Source organism: Xenopus laevis, chromosome 5L, assembly GCF_017654675.1.
Source record: "Xenopus laevis strain J_2021 chromosome 5L, Xenopus_laevis_v10.1, whole genome shotgun sequence".
NCBI lineage: Eukaryota > Metazoa > Chordata > Amphibia > Anura > Pipidae > Xenopus > Xenopus laevis.
In genome coordinates this window covers 22,861,436-22,882,225 of record NC_054379.1, presented here as the reverse complement: position 1 = coordinate 22,882,225, position 20,790 = coordinate 22,861,436, and the positions used below count along the sequence as shown (strand labels likewise).

At 40.7% G+C, this 20,790-nt stretch overlaps 1 protein-coding gene across 2 annotated transcripts in view; it reads right to left on the bottom strand.

Annotated features, from left to right (window-relative positions):
• The window catches only part of zfand3.L (zinc finger AN1-type containing 3 L homeolog), a 100,751-nt gene that overhangs the window by 22,796 nt on the left and 57,165 nt on the right, over nt 1-20,790 (bottom strand). For both annotated transcript variants that reach the window (XM_018262709.2, XM_018262707.2), the window contains exon 3: nt 13,016-13,195. In XM_018262709.2, the coding sequence (XP_018118198.1) occupies nt 13,016-13,195 (180 nt within the window). The remainder of the gene's footprint in view (nt 1-13,015; nt 13,196-20,790) is intronic.

The window sequence follows — 20,790 nt, the reverse complement described above, 5'->3', positions numbered from 1 at the left end:
TACACATTCCCACGGATCTAAATTGGGTATGCATGTCTTTGTACTCCAAAGTACCAAGCCGCAAACCATTCCTAAATTTGGTGATTTGGGGGACATTTCCAAAAATGACTTCAAAATTTCGACCCTGCAGCATTGTATTACCCACATACTTTTAGGTATCAAGACAAATCACCCCAAATATGAAAGCCTGGGGTCCTCTGAACAGTTTGATGCCCAATATGTATAGGTGTACCCAAGCACGTGGCGTATAGGGGCCCCAAAACAAAGACCCCCATATGGTCTGTCATTTCAGGTACTGCAAAATCAACACATTTACATTGTTTTGGGGGGGGCAAAGGTAGAAAAAAGTGCGTTCACCCCATAAAACCATATATTTTTGGAAAGTACACATTCCTGCGAATCCAAATTGGGTATGCATGTCTTTGTACTCCAAAGTACCAAGTCGCAAGCCTTTCCTAAATTTGGCGATAAAAGCAACTGTTTTTACATTTCTGAAAATCGCCTAAAAATATTGCAATTGGCCGCATTTATCTCACCCAATTTCTTACATACAATTGTAAAACACCATAAATATTGATGCCAAGGGTCTACTGAACAGTTTGATGCCCAATATGCATAGATATACCAAGGCAGCTGGCATGTGCGGACCCCAAATAAAAATAGTGAATATGAGTTTTCTCCGCTGCCCATTCGCCTTCTGTGAACATAGACCCTTGACTTCATATTATTTGCCTCAAGACCCTCCTAACAGCAATGACCCCCCAAAACCATACATTTTTGGAAAGTACACATTCTGCCGATTCCAACAAAGATAACGACGTCTTTCTACACGAAACTACCAAACTGCAAAGCTTTTCTAAACATATAGGTTTTTACAACATTTCTGAAAATCGCCTAAAAATGTTGCAGTTTGCCGCATTTATCGGACACAATGTTTTACGTACAAAGAAAAATCTCTCTAAATATGGACGTCAGAGGTCTAATAAATAGTTTGATGCCCAATATGTATAGATTTACCAAAGTATGTGTTGTGTATGGACCCCAAATGAAAAACGTAACTATGAATTTTCACGCTAGCCAACTAAGCTGCAGAAAAGAGAACCCTAACTGTACGTTATGTGCCGTAAGACCCCCAAACTGTAAAAAGACCCCCAGAAACCCATATATTTTTGGAAAGCACATATTTTGGCGGATCAAACTAAGTAAAATCTATCTTTCTATACCAAAGCACCAAACAGCAAAACGATACTAAAGATACATAGGGAACAATAATGCAGGGATAAAATTGCAATAAAACCACAAAAATAGCGTAAATCAATGAAATAACAAAATAATTGTTCTGACAGCGTAATTAGTGGCCGAAATCGATTATCCAATAGTCACGCTGCCAAAATAACACGTTTTTAGGCAAAAAAAACAAAAGATAACAGTATAATGAATTCGTAAAAAAAAAAAAAACACCTGTTTGTGTATACATATTTGTGCACTAATAAAAGTTATCTGAGTGTGCAAATACATGTAAATAAGTGTAAATAAGTGTAAATAACTGTACAAAAGGGACCAAGTGTGCTAAAATTAAAAAAAAAAAATTTAAAAAAATTCCAATCTTTACTAAAATGCATAAATGTACTGTAAGTATGTGTAGGTGCAGGTAAGTGTGTAAAAAAACGTGCACTTACCGTTTTTGGAGCAGGAGAATCGCTGTCTTCTTTGGAGGAGTCCTGGCAGCGTGTCTGCAGAGTTGCTGCGCAGCAGGAAGTGCGTGGGCGGCTCTGCAGGCAGGAAGAAGGTGAGTGTAGTAGCAGCAGACGCTCCATGCGATGCGTCTGCTACTTTGAAGTCGGATCTGCGACAATCGAGTCGCAGATCCGACTTGACAGCCCCCCAGCCTCGTTGCCTAGGGGGCTGTCTTCTCTCCCCACTCTCTGCGGAGGCGGCAAAAGCCGCCGAAGCAGAGAGAGCGCTCAGCTGCTAAAGAACGTACAATGTACGTTCTTGGCAGCCTGAGCATTTGCCTGCCAGCACGTACGCCGTACGTGCTTGGCAGGCAAAGGGTTAATGATGTTTCTCTGCCTAAAATGAATGTGCCATTCAGCCTGTTAGTCTTTTACACACAGTCTAATGTTGGAGGAGGAGTCAGATGCTTTGTGGCTAGGGTTGCCACCTTTTCATAAAAGGGTGGGCTGGGAACAAAAGGGGTGGGCTGTGATGTAAAAGGGGGTGGAGCCACAGTGCGCGATGGCCAGAAGGCACAGAAAAGTTAAGTTTTGAATGAATTGGGGGTGGGCCAAGGGCTTTTGTTAAGGGTATTACAAATTTACTGGCAACTACATTGCTGGTAAACTTGTAATATTGTAATACTGGCTAGGCTGGTAAAATACCGGCCTGGTGGCAACCCTATTTGTGGCAGGTGGGAAGCAGAGGTGTAGACTATTTGTGTGTGTGTGGGGGGGGGGCCGCAAAAGCAGTTGTTTGAGAACTCACAGGTTGGCAGACAAGAAGAGGAAAGCGATAATCGCAGGAACTGGGTAAAGATTAAGTGGATCAGTGATAGGGAAGATTTTCCCGGCAGAAGGTTTGTGTCTATGAACTTGTTTACAAGGCAGATGACATTTTTGCTTTGCTCAGTATCACCGACACAGAATTTGACCTATTTTAAAAATCTTCAAGGGTCAGAGGAGTTCTGGAGGTGGTACAATTTACAAACTATCGGCAGGCAGTTAAAATCTAAAGAAAATGGTCAGCTCAGATGACTTCAAATCCTTATACAGGAAGGTGCTGTATTGGAGGATTCCAGATCTCCATTTGGTCTGCCCAATATGCGTGCTCACATACATAATCATAGTTTGAATTTGTGGCAGAACCTGCAAGAATCACCATTATTATTGGGTTACAGCGAGTCACATGGCAGTTCAGCAACCAAAGACTGCGTTACTGCAGTGACTGTTTAGAAGTAGGGATGCACCGAATCCACTATTTGAGATTCGGCCGAATCCCCAAATCCTTGATGAAAGATTTGGCTGAATAGCGAACCAAATCCGGAACCTAATTTGCATATGCAAATTAGGGAAGAAAAAAGTGGAAAAAATTTTTGTGATGAAGAGTCACATTATTTCCCTACCTGCCCCTAATTTACATATGCAAATTAGGATTTGGATTGAATCCGAATCCTGCTGAAAAAGGCTGAATCCCGAACCATATCCTGGATTCGGTGCATCCCTGCTTAGAAGTAACTATCACACTTAACTGGGAGAATGTGTACAATAAGGCAAGATGGTTTCAGGGGCAGGGGCTGTAAATACAAGAAAGAGTGTATAATAAGTCTGAGTCTACATAACATATTCTGATTGGTTACTGGAGTAAAGTGCCGAGTGTATCCCCGCTAAATGCTGGCAGGGAGCTGCTTGTACAGTCAGTTTATGGATATAGTGGGGCCCCTGGGGAGCAGGCCGGATTTTCTTTGCTGTGTATCAGTATTTGGGCTACAAATCACTGCTGCCCACAAGCCGCTGCCTCCTCCGTCCCTCCATCTCCCTCTCTGGAGAGCTTGTTAAGCCGACGTGCCAATTCCGTGTATTCGCCGCCTGCCCGAGAAACGGCGTGTTTCACTGTGGACGGGTTAAGATGAATGGATCCCCCAAGAAAGTGGCTCAGTGCTGCAGCTCTGATAATTGGACAGGGCAACAAAGGGAGAGACAAATTAAAGTTCCTGTTTCTCAGGGCCACCAGGATCACTTAACGAATACAGTCTTAGAGCCGAGATAAGGAGCAGAATCAATCACTGGTCCTGGGAGCCACCGAGGCTCGGAACTCTCTACATTATCTCTATGGGCATGGCATGTATAACCAGCTGTATTAAACAGGTGGCTGAACTCTATATTCTCTGTAAAAGAACATCAAAAATACACACGCACAGGAGAAATGCTCTGGGTACGTAGTAAGCTAAACTGTACAGTATGGCAACTCCCACCTATATGTATAAATACAAATATACAGAGAAGGAATGTTCTGGGCACACAATAAGCCATACCCTCATACTGTACTGTCTAAGGGAAAACAATATGGCACCTCCTATTTATATGTATAAATACAAATATACAGAGAAGGAATGTTCTGGGCACACAATAAGCCATATCCTCATAATGTACTGTCTAATGGAAACAATATGGCACCTCATATCCCATATGTATAAATATACAGAGAAGGAATGTTCTGGGCACACAATAAGCTTTATCCTCATACTGTACTGTCTAAGGGAAAACAATATGGCACCTCATATCCCATATGTATAAATATACAGAGAAGGAATGTTCTGGGCACACAATAAGCTTTATCCTCATACTGTACTGTCTAAGGGAAAACAATATGGCACCTCATATCCCATATGTATAAATATACAGAGAAGGAATGTTCTGGGCACACAACAAGCTATATTCTCATACTGTACTGTCTAAGGGAAACAATATCGCAATTTAAATCCCATATGTATAAATATAAATCTACAGAGAAGTTATGTTCTGGGCACACAATAAGCTATACTGTTTAAGGGATAGATACAAACTTCAATTTTTTTTTCTAAAAAGAATGTTACTGGACACTCTCTGAGATGGTTGTATCACAAATTGACTGGTGGATTTGTGGCACTAAAAAACCTTGAGTGTATTAAGGCTGCTTTACAACCGCCAGATTTGCATGTGCGTCTTCCTACACAGGATCAGTATTAGCAGCATTAAACAGGGGAGTTCACACCAAAGCGCCATCTTTCCACAGATTTATGGGGCTTTCAGCATTCTCTTAATTAACATGACATTTACATAACAGTAGCTCATTAATTCCAGGCTACAGGCATCGAGGACTAATTAGTGATGCATTACCCCTATTGAAACAGGTTGTCAAATTTGTTCTATCATCAACGGCAGCATCATCTCATTCATTATTTAACACACACACACTATATATTATATATATATATATATATATATATATATATATATATATATTATATATATATATATATATATATATATATATATATATATATATATATATATATATATATATATATATACGACAAAAAAGCTGAAGCACACCAGGATTTTCTTCAAGAAATATAAAAGTATTTATTCCATCAACGTTTCGGCCCTCGAGTGGAGCCTTTATCAAGATCTTGATCTTGATAAAGGCTCCACTCGAGGGCCGAAACGTTGATAGAATAAATACTTTTATATTTCTTGAAGAAAATCCTGGTGTGCTTCAGCTTTTTTGTCGTGGATATTCTATTTCTGGATTGCACCCAGGTCCCTAACTCCTGAAGTGTGTGCCAAAGCCTTCTACACTATAACTATATATATATATATATATATATATATATATATATATATATATATATATATATATATATATATATATATATATATATATATATATATATGTAGATAGAAGGACTCGCACACCATTTTTAGTGAATAAAACAGTGTTATTTTATTCTTAGATGCATTTCCAAATGGAAATGCATCTAAGAATAAAATAACACTGTTTTATTCACTAAAAATGGTGTGGCGAGTCCTTCTATCTACTTGTATGACGAAAATTGACCTACGCACCCGAAGTGATCCTAAATCTGGTAAGAGTGCATACACACAAAGACTATATATATATATATATGTGTGAAGCCAAACGGAACGCACTTGCATGAGAAAAAGTGTAGCCTGGGTGCTAGTCCATAAGGAATAGTTAGAGACTGCAGAGGTATGACAGCACTCCAAGGACGATTCCGACACAATAATACAGTCAAATCAGTGGAAGTTTATTTTGATCCAACGTTTCGGCTCCACACAGGAGGAGCCTTCGTCAGGGAAAACACACAGTGCACGAATCTGTGTATAAATAGGGCTAAGTGGCGCCAAATAGAAAAGCATGAGGCCCCTTTCCATTATCGTTAAAAAAGGGGGTAAAAAGCAAAAGGTCACACACTGCCAGTGTATGAAGGCCGAAACATTGGATCAAAATAAACTTCCACTGATTTGACTGTATTATTGTGTTGGAATCTTCCTTAGGAGTGCTGTCATATCTTTGCAGTCTCGCAGTGTCTCCCTCTCCCATATATATATATATATATATATATTTGTGGATGTTTGTGGATGTTTATATATATATATATATATATATATATATATATATATATAGAGAAAGTACAGTGAAGAGCGATTAAGCTGCTAAAGGGAATGTAAGGACTCCATTATACGGATAGACTGTTGGATAGACAAGTTGGGATTGGTTATACTAGAGAGGAGGCAGTTGAGGGGGAATATGATCACTATTTATAAAAATAGAAGGGGACCATACAATAAGGAGGTTCAATCGTATAATGCAGAAAAGGAGTTCCTTTGGCAGGAGGGAAGAAAGTGTATATTAGCAGGAAGCAGTAAATCTACAAATATCTTTTCTCTTCATTTGCCCAAAATATGTATAAAAGATCCCCTATGGACAACATGGTACCTTCCAGGCAAAGCTGTGCCTTCCTTAATCAGAACTCTTTAGTCCCTCAGGTCCTTCGAATTATCATTAATGTTTCTATTCCTTAGAATTCTGTTTTGTTGTTCCGCACTCCATTGTGCCAATATCTGGGACCATACAAAGGAATATGAATTTGCAGAAAGTTTGATTTTCTCTGAATGTCTTTTAGTGTAAAAAAGAAAAGGGATAAAAAATACCTTTGAAATTGAGTCAACCGAATATTCCTTGAACTATTGTCTTCTCAGATATATATTTAGCCTCACAATAATAGTTACTAGGAAGGCAACACCACAGCTGCTTTGTGCAACTGCAATACTATTGTTTCTTAAGTTTCACTAGTCATAAATTTCAGGCTATTCCTTTCCATGTAAGATCTGAGCTGACCAACCTTATCCCATCAGGAAACCAATTCTTGCTAAAGTTCTTACAAAAATACAAAACTGTGTCAAGCCTACATAAAGCATTGCACATTTTCAAATATAGCAAAGCCTAGAGAAAGCCTCTGATGCATTCTCCAACCTAACATAGCCTACAAGAAGCTCTGGTGCTTTCTTCGACCTAATCCAAGCCTACAAGAAGCTCTGATCATTCTCCAACCTAACCAAGCTTACAAGAGAATCTGGTGCTTTCTCTAACCTAACTCAAGAAGCCCTAACTAACCTAATGAACCTATCTACAAGAAGCTTTGATCATTCTCCAAGCTATCCCAAGCCTACAAGAAGCTCTTTTCATTCTCCAACCTAACCCAAGCCTACAAGAAGCTCTAATAATGCTTGAACCTAACGCAAGCCTACAAGAAGCAATGATGCTTTCTCCAACATAACACAAGCCTACAAGAAGCTCTGGTGCTTTCTCCAATCTAACCCTACAATAAGCTCTGTTCATTCTCCAACCTAATCCAAGCATACAAGAAGTTCTGGTGCTTTCTTCGACCTAACCCTAGCCTGCAAGAAGCTCTGATCACTCTCCAAGCTAACCCAAGCCTACAAGAAGCTCTTACCATTCTCCAACCTAACCCAAGCCTACAAGAATCTCTTTTAATTTTCCAAGCCTACAAGAAGCTTTGATCATTCTCCAACCTAACTCAAGCCTACATGAAGCAATGATGCTTTCTCCAAGCTATCTCAAGCCTACAAGAAGCTCTGACCATTCTCCAACTTAACCCAAGCCTAAAAGAAGCTCTGACCATTCTCCAACTTAACCTAAGCCTACAAGAAGCTCTGATGCATTTTTACAACACCCTAACAGATAGCTGATACATTCTCCAACATAACCCAAGCTGTGATGTGTTCTTAAAAGAATAAGTCCACAGAAAGCTTTAATGCATTCCCCAACCTGACCTTAGCTAAAGACATCAGATGCATTGCCAACCGTACCTAAACCTATAGTAATCTCTGATGCATTATCCAATGTAACCAATACCTAAAAACAGCACTGATGCATTCTGAAACCTAACCCAAGCTCTGAAAAAGTGCTGACATATACTCCACACCAAACCAAGAAAGAAAGCTCTGATGAATCCTTAAACCTGACCCAAGCCAAGAATTTAACTCAAACTTAGTCAAGAGAAAGCTCTGATATATTCTCCAAATAAACCTACGACGGAAACAAGTTTTATAACATCCAGAACAAGCACAATGAGGGGGAATAAGGAGATACATACATCTATATACAACTCGCTCTCGTTTCACAGAACATAACAGCAAACCATAGAATGTAAAAACTGTGTTACAATATAAAATTGGAAGCATCCCAAATGGGTAAAATATCCATTTGTGTATATACTGTACATATAATAGAATGCTAAAAAGAAACTTTTTTTTAAAGAAAGTTCCAGATGTATCACAATTTATAAAATAAATCTCCCATTAAAATAACAAAAAATAAACAATAATATGTTCTTTGAAACCAAACCATTAGTGCTGCAAAGATAAGTTCGAACTACTGGAAACGTATTATTGCTGTGTTGAGGCACACTTTTTATGAAACCGTGTCCCTGATTAATGACATGATTGGACCGAATCCCTCGGATACAACTGTATTCAGGCTCCTGCTCCTTTTGCACATGGCATGAGGCACGTAGGCATCGGAGCGGAGGTATTCCTGCCAATGTGATGCCACCTCCCCATGCACTAGAGATCACGGCTGTTATGATTAGTCATCCCCTTGTCTCCAAAACATTCAGGTCACCTTGAGATCTGCATCTTCCCGCTGGGTGATTGTCATCCTTTGAGTTTGATGTTTTTTAATCACCGGCTCAAAACAACATCACTTTTTTTTCTTTTTTCCCAGCGCCATGGAGGATGAGGGTTCAGGTAATTAATACATTGCTATCCGCCAGCTAACACACACTTGCCCAAAAATGTTGTTTTAATCATTAACCTGCAGAACCATATTAGTCCTGACAAAAGGATCATTCCAATTAAATCCTGTGAGCAGCACGATAGGGGTGAAAGTGCAATATGGCAGGAGGAGGCGGCTCAACTCTACGTGCTATTTATATCATCCGCATGAAGAGCCTTTGAATAACAGCATCTCATAAGAGTTCTGTTGGAAAAAGTTGGGCAGGTTAGCTGGTTTGTTAAGACAATCATTTCAGGCTGCGTTTATAGGTCAGCTGCCGAGAGTTTGTGATGAAAAACATTGACTAAGAGAGCCTGCCCTTTTTTTTACATAGGAATTATAACATGTTTATGGTTCTTATATCACTGTTAATGTGGGGGCAGGGATCAAATTTATTATACATTATATTATCCCTTAAAGTGGACCTGTCATCTAGACATAAAAAGCTGTATAATAAAAGTCCTTTTCAAATTAAACATGAAATCCATTTCTATTTTTTATTAAAGCATTCATAGCTGTTGTAAATTCATTTAAAAATCTCAGCTGTCGATCAAATATTGTCTGCCGCTCCTCTATGCCTTAGGCATAGGGGCGGGGCAAATAACTACTTTCACTTTCCATTCAGCACTTAATAGATGTCATTGCTCTCCCCACATTCCTCCAGTTCTCTTAACCATTTAATTGTGTAGCCAGAGCATGGGGATGGATATTGGGTCCCCCATTCTGGTGCACAACAAGATTCTGAGATGATACAAGACTTGTCTTAATAACAGTGTCCACAAAATGGCTCCTGCCTGCTTGTTATAATTATGAATTCCCAGACTGAAGGAAACAAGATTCAAAGAATTTATATAGTATAATTATAGTTCATTTTGCTCGACTAACGTAATAAAATAGGATTTTGAATAATTTTTTTGGGTGACAGGTCCCCTTTAAGAAGTGTAGATTTCATTGCAAATACTGATGTCAAAGAGCAAGAGAAAGGGAACCTGCCCAGCTTGATAGAAGTGCTGATTTTTAGAATATTCTTGTAGTTAAACAGGACTCGGGGGGGATGAAACCCCCGTATCCCTTGGTTATGGGATGCCAATGAATGATGCGCTAGATGGAAGACGCACTGAGTTTTCATGTTGATGTGCCAACAGAGACAGTGCAGCAACTGCCTAATTTTAGCATCAGAGTCTTATCATAGCACAAGAGCTCTCGGTGATAGGTATCAGCAATTAATTCCGAGGGCCGTGAAGGATCGGAAATGAGAATATATAAAAGAATGTGCTTTAACTGCTGCCAACATCTACTTATATAATTACTTGCACTGATAAAACTTTACTTATAATACCTTAACTGATAATACCTTTACCCTATAACCCCCCCTAGTTTCATTTATTAATTAAATTGACACCTGGAAACGAATGACTGCATCAGCTGACACACAGCTGCCCCCCTACTGCTTGTTAAAGGAGAAGGAAAGCTAACAAAGCAGTTTATTGCCAATAGATAAGCCACAATAGTGCAAGCTATAACACTATTTATTCTGCAGAATGAAGCTCTAGATTAGAAGCTCTCTCTGCTCACTCATAGCTCTGGGCTCAGATTACAGCAGGGAGGGGAGGATGGAAAAGGGGGGGGGGGAGAGGAACAAACTGAGCATGCTCAAACCCTAGCCCTGGAGGTTTAAGCTGAAAACAGGAAGTCTGATACAGAAGCCCATGAGTACACAATAGAAGGAAAGAAATGCAGTGTTTCTTTTGACAGAGGACTCAGACCAGCATTACTTTGAGGGTTTACTGGTGTATTTATATAGGACTTTCTGAAAAAGCTTACTTAATTTTAGCCTTTCCTTCACCTTAAAGTGCACCACCAGCCTGAGTCTTTGCCTGCAGCTGTCTTCTTTCTACTCTACAGAGTGTCAGACTGGGGCATATTACTGGGCAGTGCCAAGCTCTGACTGTAGGCAGCTGATACTGGTAGGTTGTCAGTGTATAAGGTTGAGCTCTCGGGAAACCAAGGGCAGCAAAGCATTGGGAAGAACTGGTGATACAATGGGAATAACGCTTTAATGTGGCAGGGACAAGAAGCATTCAGTTCTGTACCATGCTATGGGCAACTGGGGCCTGTACAAAAGGAAGAAATGGGCAACATCATAAGGGCTAACAATTTCTAAGATGAGGGAACGTCTGATTGGGTAATTCTGGCAGTGATGGAGGGAGGCACAGAGATGATTGGTAATAAGATGAAATCCAAGGCTTATTCATAGCAGCAAGTCTGAGATATTTAGCCACTGAATTAATGGCATTTCTGGTATCATAAAACATGATTTTAGGCAGAGCCCAGGAAAGCGGCTTCGGGATAATAAATGACAAGTTATATTTTTCCTTTCCCTGCACAGATTTACCAACTCCCTCCCTACTACATAAAGCTAGGCGTGGGGCTCTGAGACAAGGCAGAAGCACCTATATCTTCTCATTATAGACTCAGCGGCCTCTGATGACGCTATTGGATGGCGAAACGAGTCAGGTGATTGCGTCTATTCCGGGTCCAGCAAGGGCGGAGTCACAAGGAGAGGGAACCCCCTGCTACCTGATCTCTTGCCGACTGAACATCATAAACGACTTAGACGTTGAGACCAAGAAGCAATTGTTTTAAAGCAAAGTGTAAGTGCATTACTTTTATGATTTTATAAACAATAAAAGTATTTTACGCGATGCACCTCTGTTTTAACCCATTGACAGATTGCTGCGAAGGATATGTGTGGGAAGCAAGTTCATTTATTGATATGGGTCTGGACATTTGGCTGCAAAAACTGGTGCCGTCTGTTTTGGGCAAATAGGATACTGTATGATTGGAGCCCTCACAACTCCCTGGCCTCTAGAAGGTTAACTTAACCCAAACTTTTTCACGACACACAACTGGTGATTTAATGGTTTTATAACATACAACACTATATGCACTTTATATTTTGTTCTCGCTAGCCGTGTGGCACTGGCCATTTTGTTGGACAATGCGGCAGCCATGATGGACAGGTGCTGAAGCCAATTCATGGGATACATCATACTGGGACAATGATATACAGTGATTGGGGATTTCTTTCACTTGTCCTCTGCACCAAGAGATGAACTAGACACAAGGCTTTATGTGGCACACAAAGGATTAAAGTTCCCAGGGAGAAAATATTCTGTGCTACATGTGTTGTACAATTATTGAAGGCACCCAAACATCAGCCATTGTTAGTGCTGAATCGTCAGATACAGGTAGGATCCTATTGTTTGGTGGCCATATACGGGCAGATAAAGCTGCCGATATCGGTCGTTTAGACCAATTTGACATCTTATCTGCCCGTGTGTGGGGGCTTCCGACGGGTCTTCCCGATCGATATCTGGCCACGATATCGATCGGGAAGGTCGGAGCCCCTTGGCGTATCGTAATCCGATCGTTCAACCATACGGCCAAACATTCGAATTACCCCCGATATAGCCATGCTGTTAGTGGCATATCAGGGATGTCACCAAACGAGCGGATCTTTGAGTCTATGGCGCCAGCTTATCTGTGTATCTACTTGTATATCTGACAATTCAGCTCTACACGTGTGTATTGAAACGAACTATCTTTCTTGGAAAGATCTTTTCCAAGAAAGATCCTAATTGTTGCGTCTATGGCCACCTTTACTCCCCAAGTCATTAGATGCCCATTAACTAAGCACAGGCAATGTGATACACACAGGGTCTCATGAGACATGGTTAAATGTGTCCCAAATAATTATGTTTCTAACTAAGCAATCTACAGAAAAACAATTATCCCTCTTAATTTTCCCATGTATTTGAAGATCTGTCACAGATCATATCTGATTCCCATTGTAAGAAGTCTTTTCCCTGCTTTATGGCTGAGATTCTAGCTATCTGTATAACAGAGCATTCTGTCCCAGTGGCTGCACAGATCCTATCTGATCCCCATTGTAAGCAGCAGTTCTGTCCTGCTTTATGGCTGAGATTCTAGCTATCTGTATAACAGAGTATTCTGTCCCAGTGGCTGCACAGATCCTATCTGATCCCCATTGTAAGCAGCAGTTCTGTCCTGCTTTATGGCTGAGATTCTAGCTATCTGTATAACAGAGCATTCTGTCACAGTACCACTGGGAACAGGGGTCCCACACACTTACAGTCTTCTTTGCTGGGAGAATCTACATTCAGTTCTGTCGGGAGCTGCTGGGTGGGGATAACAGTCGGTGTGGGTATCGAGGTATTGCCGTTGTCACTATCTGTCTCGCTGGGGAACAAGTCTGATTGGCTGCTGCTTGTGCTGGGGGTGGTGTCCTCATCTGGCTGTTTCATCTGGAAATCTGAAACGCACAAAAAAGTGAAGGCTTGTAAGAAAGCAGAGAAATAGCTGCACATTATTCTACTGATTCAAAGGCAGGACCAGACCTAAACAACTACAGAAAAAAAATTAGCGCAAATATAAGTTCCCATTATTCCTTGCACTAGTGGACCTTACAATCTAAATATCCTATCAAATTCACACACTATTGGTAATTAAAGGGGTTGTTCGCTGTAGAGTGATATTCTGAGACAATTTGCAATTGGTTTTCATTTATTATTATTTGTGTTTTTTGAGTTATTTAGCTTTTTATTTAGCAGTTCTCCAGTTTACAATGTCAGCAATCTGGTTGCTAGCGTTCAAATTACCCTAGCAACCATGCACTGATTTAAATAAGAGACTGGAATATGAATAGGAGAGGCCCGAATAAAGAGGAGAAATAAAAAGTATCAATAACGATGCATTTGTAGTCTTACAGCGCATTTGTTTTTTGGATGGGGTCAGTGACCCCCATTTGAAAGTGGAAAGAGTCAAAAGAAGAAGGCAAATAACTCAAAAACTATAAAAAAAAATAGATAATGAAGACCAATTTAAAAGTTGCTTAGACTTGGCTATTCTATAACATACTAAAAGTTAACCACCCCTTTAACCTGCCACTATGTATTTGGGAGTGTGTAACTCACGATTCTTAGCTAAACTGAGACAGAGTGACATGACATGATTAGTTTGGTGCCTGCTTATTGGTAAATAATAAATATTGCCCATATGTGACTTATATATCACAATCATTATACTACAGCTATAGATGCCACACTCCCTGCAAGGTGCGATAGATTATTATCTGCACAGCACTGTATCTACGGTAATTAACCAATCAGCACCGAGGCTACAGATACCCCTGTCAATTACCCTAATCAGAAATGATTTGCCAATAGATTAGCCATAATAGTGCAACCTGGAACGCAATATTTATTCTACAGAATGCTTTACCATACCAGAGTAAACAGCTCTAGAAACTGTGGTTGTTTAGGATAGCAACTGCCATATTATCTTGGTGTGACATCACTTCTTGCCCGAGTCTCTCCCTGCTCACTCATAACTCTGGGCTCAGATTACAGCAGTGAGAGGGGGTGATGGGAACAAACTGAGCATGCTCAAGCCCAAGCCCGAGCGGTTTAAGATGAAAACAGGAAGTCTGATACAGAAGCCCATGTGTACACAATAGAAGGAAAGAAATTCTAGATTTCTTTTGACAGAAGACTTAGATCAGCATTACTTTGAGTGTTTACTAGTGTATTTATATAGACCTTTCTGATAAAGTTTACTTAATTTTAGTCTTTCCTTCTCCGTTGGTGTCCAATGCCAACTGGGTCAGTAAAAGACTGGCAGTCAATTGTAATAAACCTGCGCAATAAGCAGAGAAAGAAGAAGTGGCCCTTTATATAGTGGGAGGAGTTGAGGATGCTGAGCAGCTAGGGAGGCGGAGCCTTATACTGAAAGTGCCAGAGACTTCTACGTCTGTTTGCTTGGCGTTATTGCGGAGTTCCTCTTACAGACACAAAGGGGTTAAAATGCAAATTAAAAGGGATCTATTGTCTCTGATGACAATCCTTCCTTTAATTGGGGCACTGGGCAGGTACAACAGGAAGACAGGAGAACAGAGATGTTCTCTCTTTACTTGGGGAAAGTTGAAAGCAGGGAAGGAGCGGAGAGCCTGGTCCCAAACTGTCAAGGCACATCCTTCATACTCTGCCGGCTGCTGCTCACGAGGCACGGTGCCGAGATGCACAGAGAGAAATTTCCATACGCTCATGCATCAAAGTGTCAGAGCTCCGGCACGGCAAGGGAAACTGACCCATATTTTGCACCCAAAAGGTCAGCGCTGAGAAAATCTTTCTGCATGGGCACGGCGAGTGTAAAATAACCGCAGCTTCCGACGTGCTGAAGCCAAGACGCCGAGCGTAACCGAGCCTTGCTACAAGTTAGTGATTAAAGGACCAGTAACATCACATTTTTGTTTTTTTAAATTCATTTGTATATAACGAGAAAAAAAACCAAGACATATTTAACTTTAAAATCGCAAAATCTTTATTAATAAATAATTTACCGAAACTCCTCTTGCACTCCTCTTCAGAAAAGGCAACTATCCATCGTGCGGCGCTCAATTTCTCCTATAGAAGGCAGGGAGGAGAAATCGAGCACGATGGATCGTCGCCCTGTCGCCTTTTCTGAAGAGGAGCGCAAGCAGAGTTTCGGTAAGTTATTTATTAATAGATGCTTTACGATTTTAAAGTTAAATATGTCTTGGTGTTTTTTTTTCCATTATATACATACAAATTTATTAAAAAAAAAATTTGATGTTATTGGTCCTTTAAAGGGGACCCGTCACCCAAATTTTTTTTTCAAAATCCTATTTGATCATGTTAGTCAAGCAAAATTAACTTTAATTACACTGTATAAATTATATGAATCTTGTTTCCATCACTCTGGGAATTCATAATCATAACAAGCAGGAAGGAGCCATTTTGTGGACACCATTATTAAAACAAGCCTTGCGTCATCTCAGAATCTTGTTTGTGCCCAGAATGGAGGACCTGATGTCCATCCCCATGCCCTGGCTACACAATTAAATGGTAAAGAGAACGGGGAATGTGTGGAGAGCAGTGACATCTAGGAAGTGCTGAATGGAAAGTGAAAGTAATTGGCTGCTCTGCCTAAGGCACAGAGGAGGGGCAGACAATATTTGATTGACAGCTGAGATTTTTAAATGAGCTTACAACAGCTATGAATGCTTTAATAAAAAAAAAGAATTTGGATTTCATGTTTAATTTGAAAAGGACTTTTATTATACAGCTTTTTATGTCTGGGTGACAGGTCCACTTTAAAGGGGAAGGAATTCATCTCAGGCATATTAAAGCAATTATAAATGCTATGGGTTAATAGAATGAGTGAGAGTATTCCACCTGCTTTTCAACAGACATGTGACACAGAAATAAGTGGAGCTGCCCCGCAAGGAGCTTCTAATGACGCAATTCACTCAAACATTAATTAAAATCCTTATATAAGTTTCCGAATGCATCTGTTACATCACTGCTGAAGGGCAACATCATCAATTGCCAATAGCCATAATCCAGAACCGGGACTTCTAGCAAGGAAAGAGTTGATTGAATATGGGGGCCCATAATAAAACAGACTGACGGCCCCCCGAGATACTTAGATTTTCTTGCATGTGAAAAGGCCAAGTATTCACAGTAATTTACAGTTCAGACCCACTGTAAATTATTGGTTCCTCCTTCCAATTAGCGGAGAGGCAATAACGAGGCAACTGCAGAAAGTTTTATGGGGCAGGTAAATCCCACAGAGAAATCGTTAATAAAATAGAAGGAGGATATTGTATTATGTATATTTTTGTGTATAGCGCTCCTTGAGGGCAAAGCACTGTACAGCAGAACAATAAATTAGTAGAACAAACAGGGGTCATTGCAATAGTAAGTACAAATAAGTACAAAGATATAATACACATAAATTGTTCCAGGTAGAAGTTCCAGGTATAGACGCGGGTCGGCGGATTTGCAGGTTTGTGGGTAGCAGGTTGGGGCCGGGGGTTTTCTCAATAGCGATTTTTGCTCCTTTTTTCTGATCACGTCTACTTCTGATGATGTCACTTCCGGTTCACAATGACAGCACTTCCTGTTTTACTCCCTTTTTCCTGATCACGCCTACTTCCGATGATGTCACTTCCGGTTCACAATGACAGCACTTCTTGATGGTTAACAGGTTGCGGGTCCAGGTTGCGGATAAGGTACTTGCAGGTCGGGTAGCGGGTCCAAGCGGGTAAGAATGCGGGTTGCGGGTCGGTGTTCCAAAAAATGGACCCGCGCAGAAGTCTAGCTTGATCCGCCATCAACTGACAAGGCACATGGGTATATGCAGACTGTGCCACACAACAGACAGACAGACAGACAAGGGGTGCAAGAATGCCCCTGGCAGCTGCTTTAATAATGTGGAACAGGAAGAGAGAAGAGCAAAACAGAAGCAGCAGCCATGGCTACAGATTCCTTGTAGTGTTACAGAGTTCTCCTGTGCCAAAAGCCACTTGAACTAAAAAGCCCATTAAGGGAAGAACTCCACGGTGCTGCTGGAACAGACATGTCGCCATGCAACGTGTTGGATGTCCTGAAGATACAGGAAGTGAAGGAGAAATAGCAGGTAAGAACTACATTTATCCGACTGTCGGATGAAAACAGTTCTTCCCTGAACTGGCACCTTATTTATTAACAGCCATTTGCATCTGTCAGGGCCACTGGTATAATAACAACAGGGGGGATGTCCTAAATCAGCTAAATCTTAACTTGATTAGTGAAAGTTGAATGTATTGTGAACTTTCCCTTTAAACAGTGAGAGAGAATACAGTGCTTTAATTTAAACATAGTACCGTAGCCAGAAATGCGCAGGTAATGGCAAATCGCTGAGAGTCCACAAGAGGGAGACAAAGAGCAGCTGTTTCCATATCAAGCATTTAGCTCAGAAACAACTTTACTGCTACATCTTATTTCCATGCACCCCATTCATCAGAAGGACTCCAGTCAGCTTCTTATTAACTCTTTTACAGTGCTCAGATTTAGTCCCTCACCGACTTCCATTGCAGTGTTATGAGCCGTTATCTGACCATAACTGTCTGAAAAAGTGTAAATGTTGTGTCTCTGGGAAGGGAGTGTGACTGTGGAATAGCAGGGGGAGATGGTGTCTATAGTAACAGTGGATAATAGTCTCTGGGAAGGGAGTGTGACTGTGGGATAGCAGGTATAGTAGGGAGAGATGGTGCCTATAGTAACAGTGGATAATAGACTCTGGGAAGGGAGTGTGACTGTGGGATAGCAGGTATAGTAGGGAGAGATGGTGCCTATAGTAACAGTAGGATAATAGTCTCTGGGAAGGGAGTGTGACTGTGGGATAGCAGGTATAGTAGGGAGAGATGGTGTCTATAGTAACAGTAGGATAATAGTCTCTGGGAAGGGAGTGTGACTGTGGGATAGCAGGTATAGTAGGGAGAGATGGTGTCTATAGTAACAGTGGATAATAGTCTCTGGGAAGGGAGTGTGACTGTGGGATAGCAGGTATAGTAGGGAGAGATGGTGCCTATAGTATCAGTGGGTTAATAGTCTCTGGGAAGGGAGTGTGACTGTGGGATAGCAGGTACAGGGTTAAGTCTATAATGTAAGTGATATAACAGGGATGTGGTGTCTGTTCTGTGTAACGGTTTCATTGGCTGATAAAGAAATGACAGCACAAGAAGGGGTAACAACACCATTAATCTCACTTCCACTGAGAACATTCACCTTAAATCCCCAGGGCCCTTATTAACCCTCTGTATCCCCCAGAGCAGAGAGCAGTAGTAAAGCAATCTCAGGCTGTGCATCTGATCCCTGGAATTCCGCGCACGTCTCCGCTCCCGGGGCCTGTGTCTGTATCACATAAATAAAAATTGTGGCTGTGACAGCTTCTCACCGAATCCAAATATCTGTATCTAGAGGTGCAGTAAATCAATTCAAGTGTGGGCACATTGTTACCCGTCATGCTGCGAGGGATACAGGGAGTGTTCAGCTAAACGCCACAAAGCAGGGGGTTTCCAATTGCCCCAAGGCTGCTCAGGGCAGAACAGTTTTATTAGGGCACTAAGGAGATTTATAGGGTTTTACCACCTGTGCATGTTCTACAGGGGGGCAAACTGGGAGGGAAAACTGAGAGGTCACTTGAACTGTAATCTCCTCCTGGACCTGGGGGTTTATAGGCAGGGACTAAGCGATCATCATGATAAACAGGAGGAATGTGGAAATGATTAAAAGAGATTTCTATTTTCCAGAGTTTAAAGGGGACCCGTCACTCAGACACAAAAATCTGTATAATAAAAGTCCTTTTCAAATTAAACATGAAATCCAAATTACTATTTTTTATTAAAGCATTCATAGCTGTTGTAAGCTCATTTATAAATCTCAGCTGTCAATCAAATATTGACTGCCCCTCCTCTATTCCTTAGGCTTATAGATGGAGCAGACAATTACTTTCACTTTCCATTCAGCACTTACTACATGTCACTGCTCTCCCCATATTCCCCCTCTCTCTTCGCCGTTTAATTGTGTAGCCAGTGCATGGGGATGGACATCAGGTCCCCCATTCTGATGCACAAACAAGATTCTGAGATGATACAAGACGTGTCTTAATAACAGTGTCCACAAAATGGCTTCTGCCTGCTTGTTATAATTATGAATTCCCAGACTGAAGGAAACAAGATTCAAATAATTTATACAGTGTAATTAAAGTTCATTTTGCTTGACTAATGTGATAAAATAGGATTTTGAATAATTTTTTGGGTGACGGGTCCCCTTTAATTAACGGGCCCCATATAGTTCACAAGCATGCGACGTGGTGGAAACAAAAGAAAAACAAATTAAATGCTGCGGGGTGCAAATGTAAGCAACTTTTCAACTGGCCTTCATTTTTTTTCTTTTTTTTATAGTTTTTAATTTATTTGCTTTTTTCTTCTGACTGTTTCCAGCTTTCAAATAGGGGTCGCTGACCCCATTTAAAAAAAACGAATGCTCTGTAAGGCTACAAATGTAATGTTATTGCTACTTTTTATTACTCATCTTTATCTTCAGGGCCTCTCCTATTCCAGTCTCTTGTTCAAACCAATGCATGGTTGCTATGGGAATTTTGACTCTGGTAACCAGATTGCTGAAATCGCAAACTGGAGAGCTGCTGAATAAAAATCTAATTAACTCAAAAAGCACAAATGAAAAAAAATGCAGATTACTTCTAGTGGTCTAGTTTAAGCAACTTTTCAATTGGCCTTCATTATTTCTTTTTTATAGTTTTTGAATTATTTGCCTTCTTCTTCTGACTCTTTTCAGCTTTCAAATGGGGGTCACTGACCCCATTTAAAAGTAAATGCTCTGTAAGGCTACAAATGTTTTGTTATTGCTACTTTTTTATTACTCCTCTTTCTATACAGGTGCTCGCTTATTCGTTTTCCAATCTCTTATTCAAATCAATGCATGGTTGCTAGGGTCATTTGGAGCCTAGCAACCCGATTTCTGATATTGCAAAATGGAGAGCTGCTAAATAAAAAGTTAAATAACTCAAAAACCACAAATAATAAAAAATGAAAACCAATTGCAAATTGTCTCAGCATATCACTCTCTACATCATACTAAAAGTTAGCTCAAAGGGGGAACAATCCCTTTAAGGTAGGGCAATGGTTTCCTTTCTAAGGCAGCCTGGGAGTTGCCCGACTTTTTATTGCCCAGCAATTACACACTTACCACTGATATTAACTGGTACACTGAACCAGGCTTCCAAAGATACTGTCGTTTCTGCTTGGCTCATGGGCTACTGGCCATAAGTGGCTACTGGTCTGCACAAAGTCTGTGGCTAGACGTGTTTACAGGTAGAATGAGAAGCATGGGCAGCATTGAGAACACTGTGGTGATGATGATGATGATGATGGGATACAATCTGCATGCAGAGCTGCAACAGCCCATGCATATTCATAGCGCCGGCCAAATCTGGGCTCCAGTTAATGAATTTTATTCCACTCTCAGGCCCATCTGTAATTAC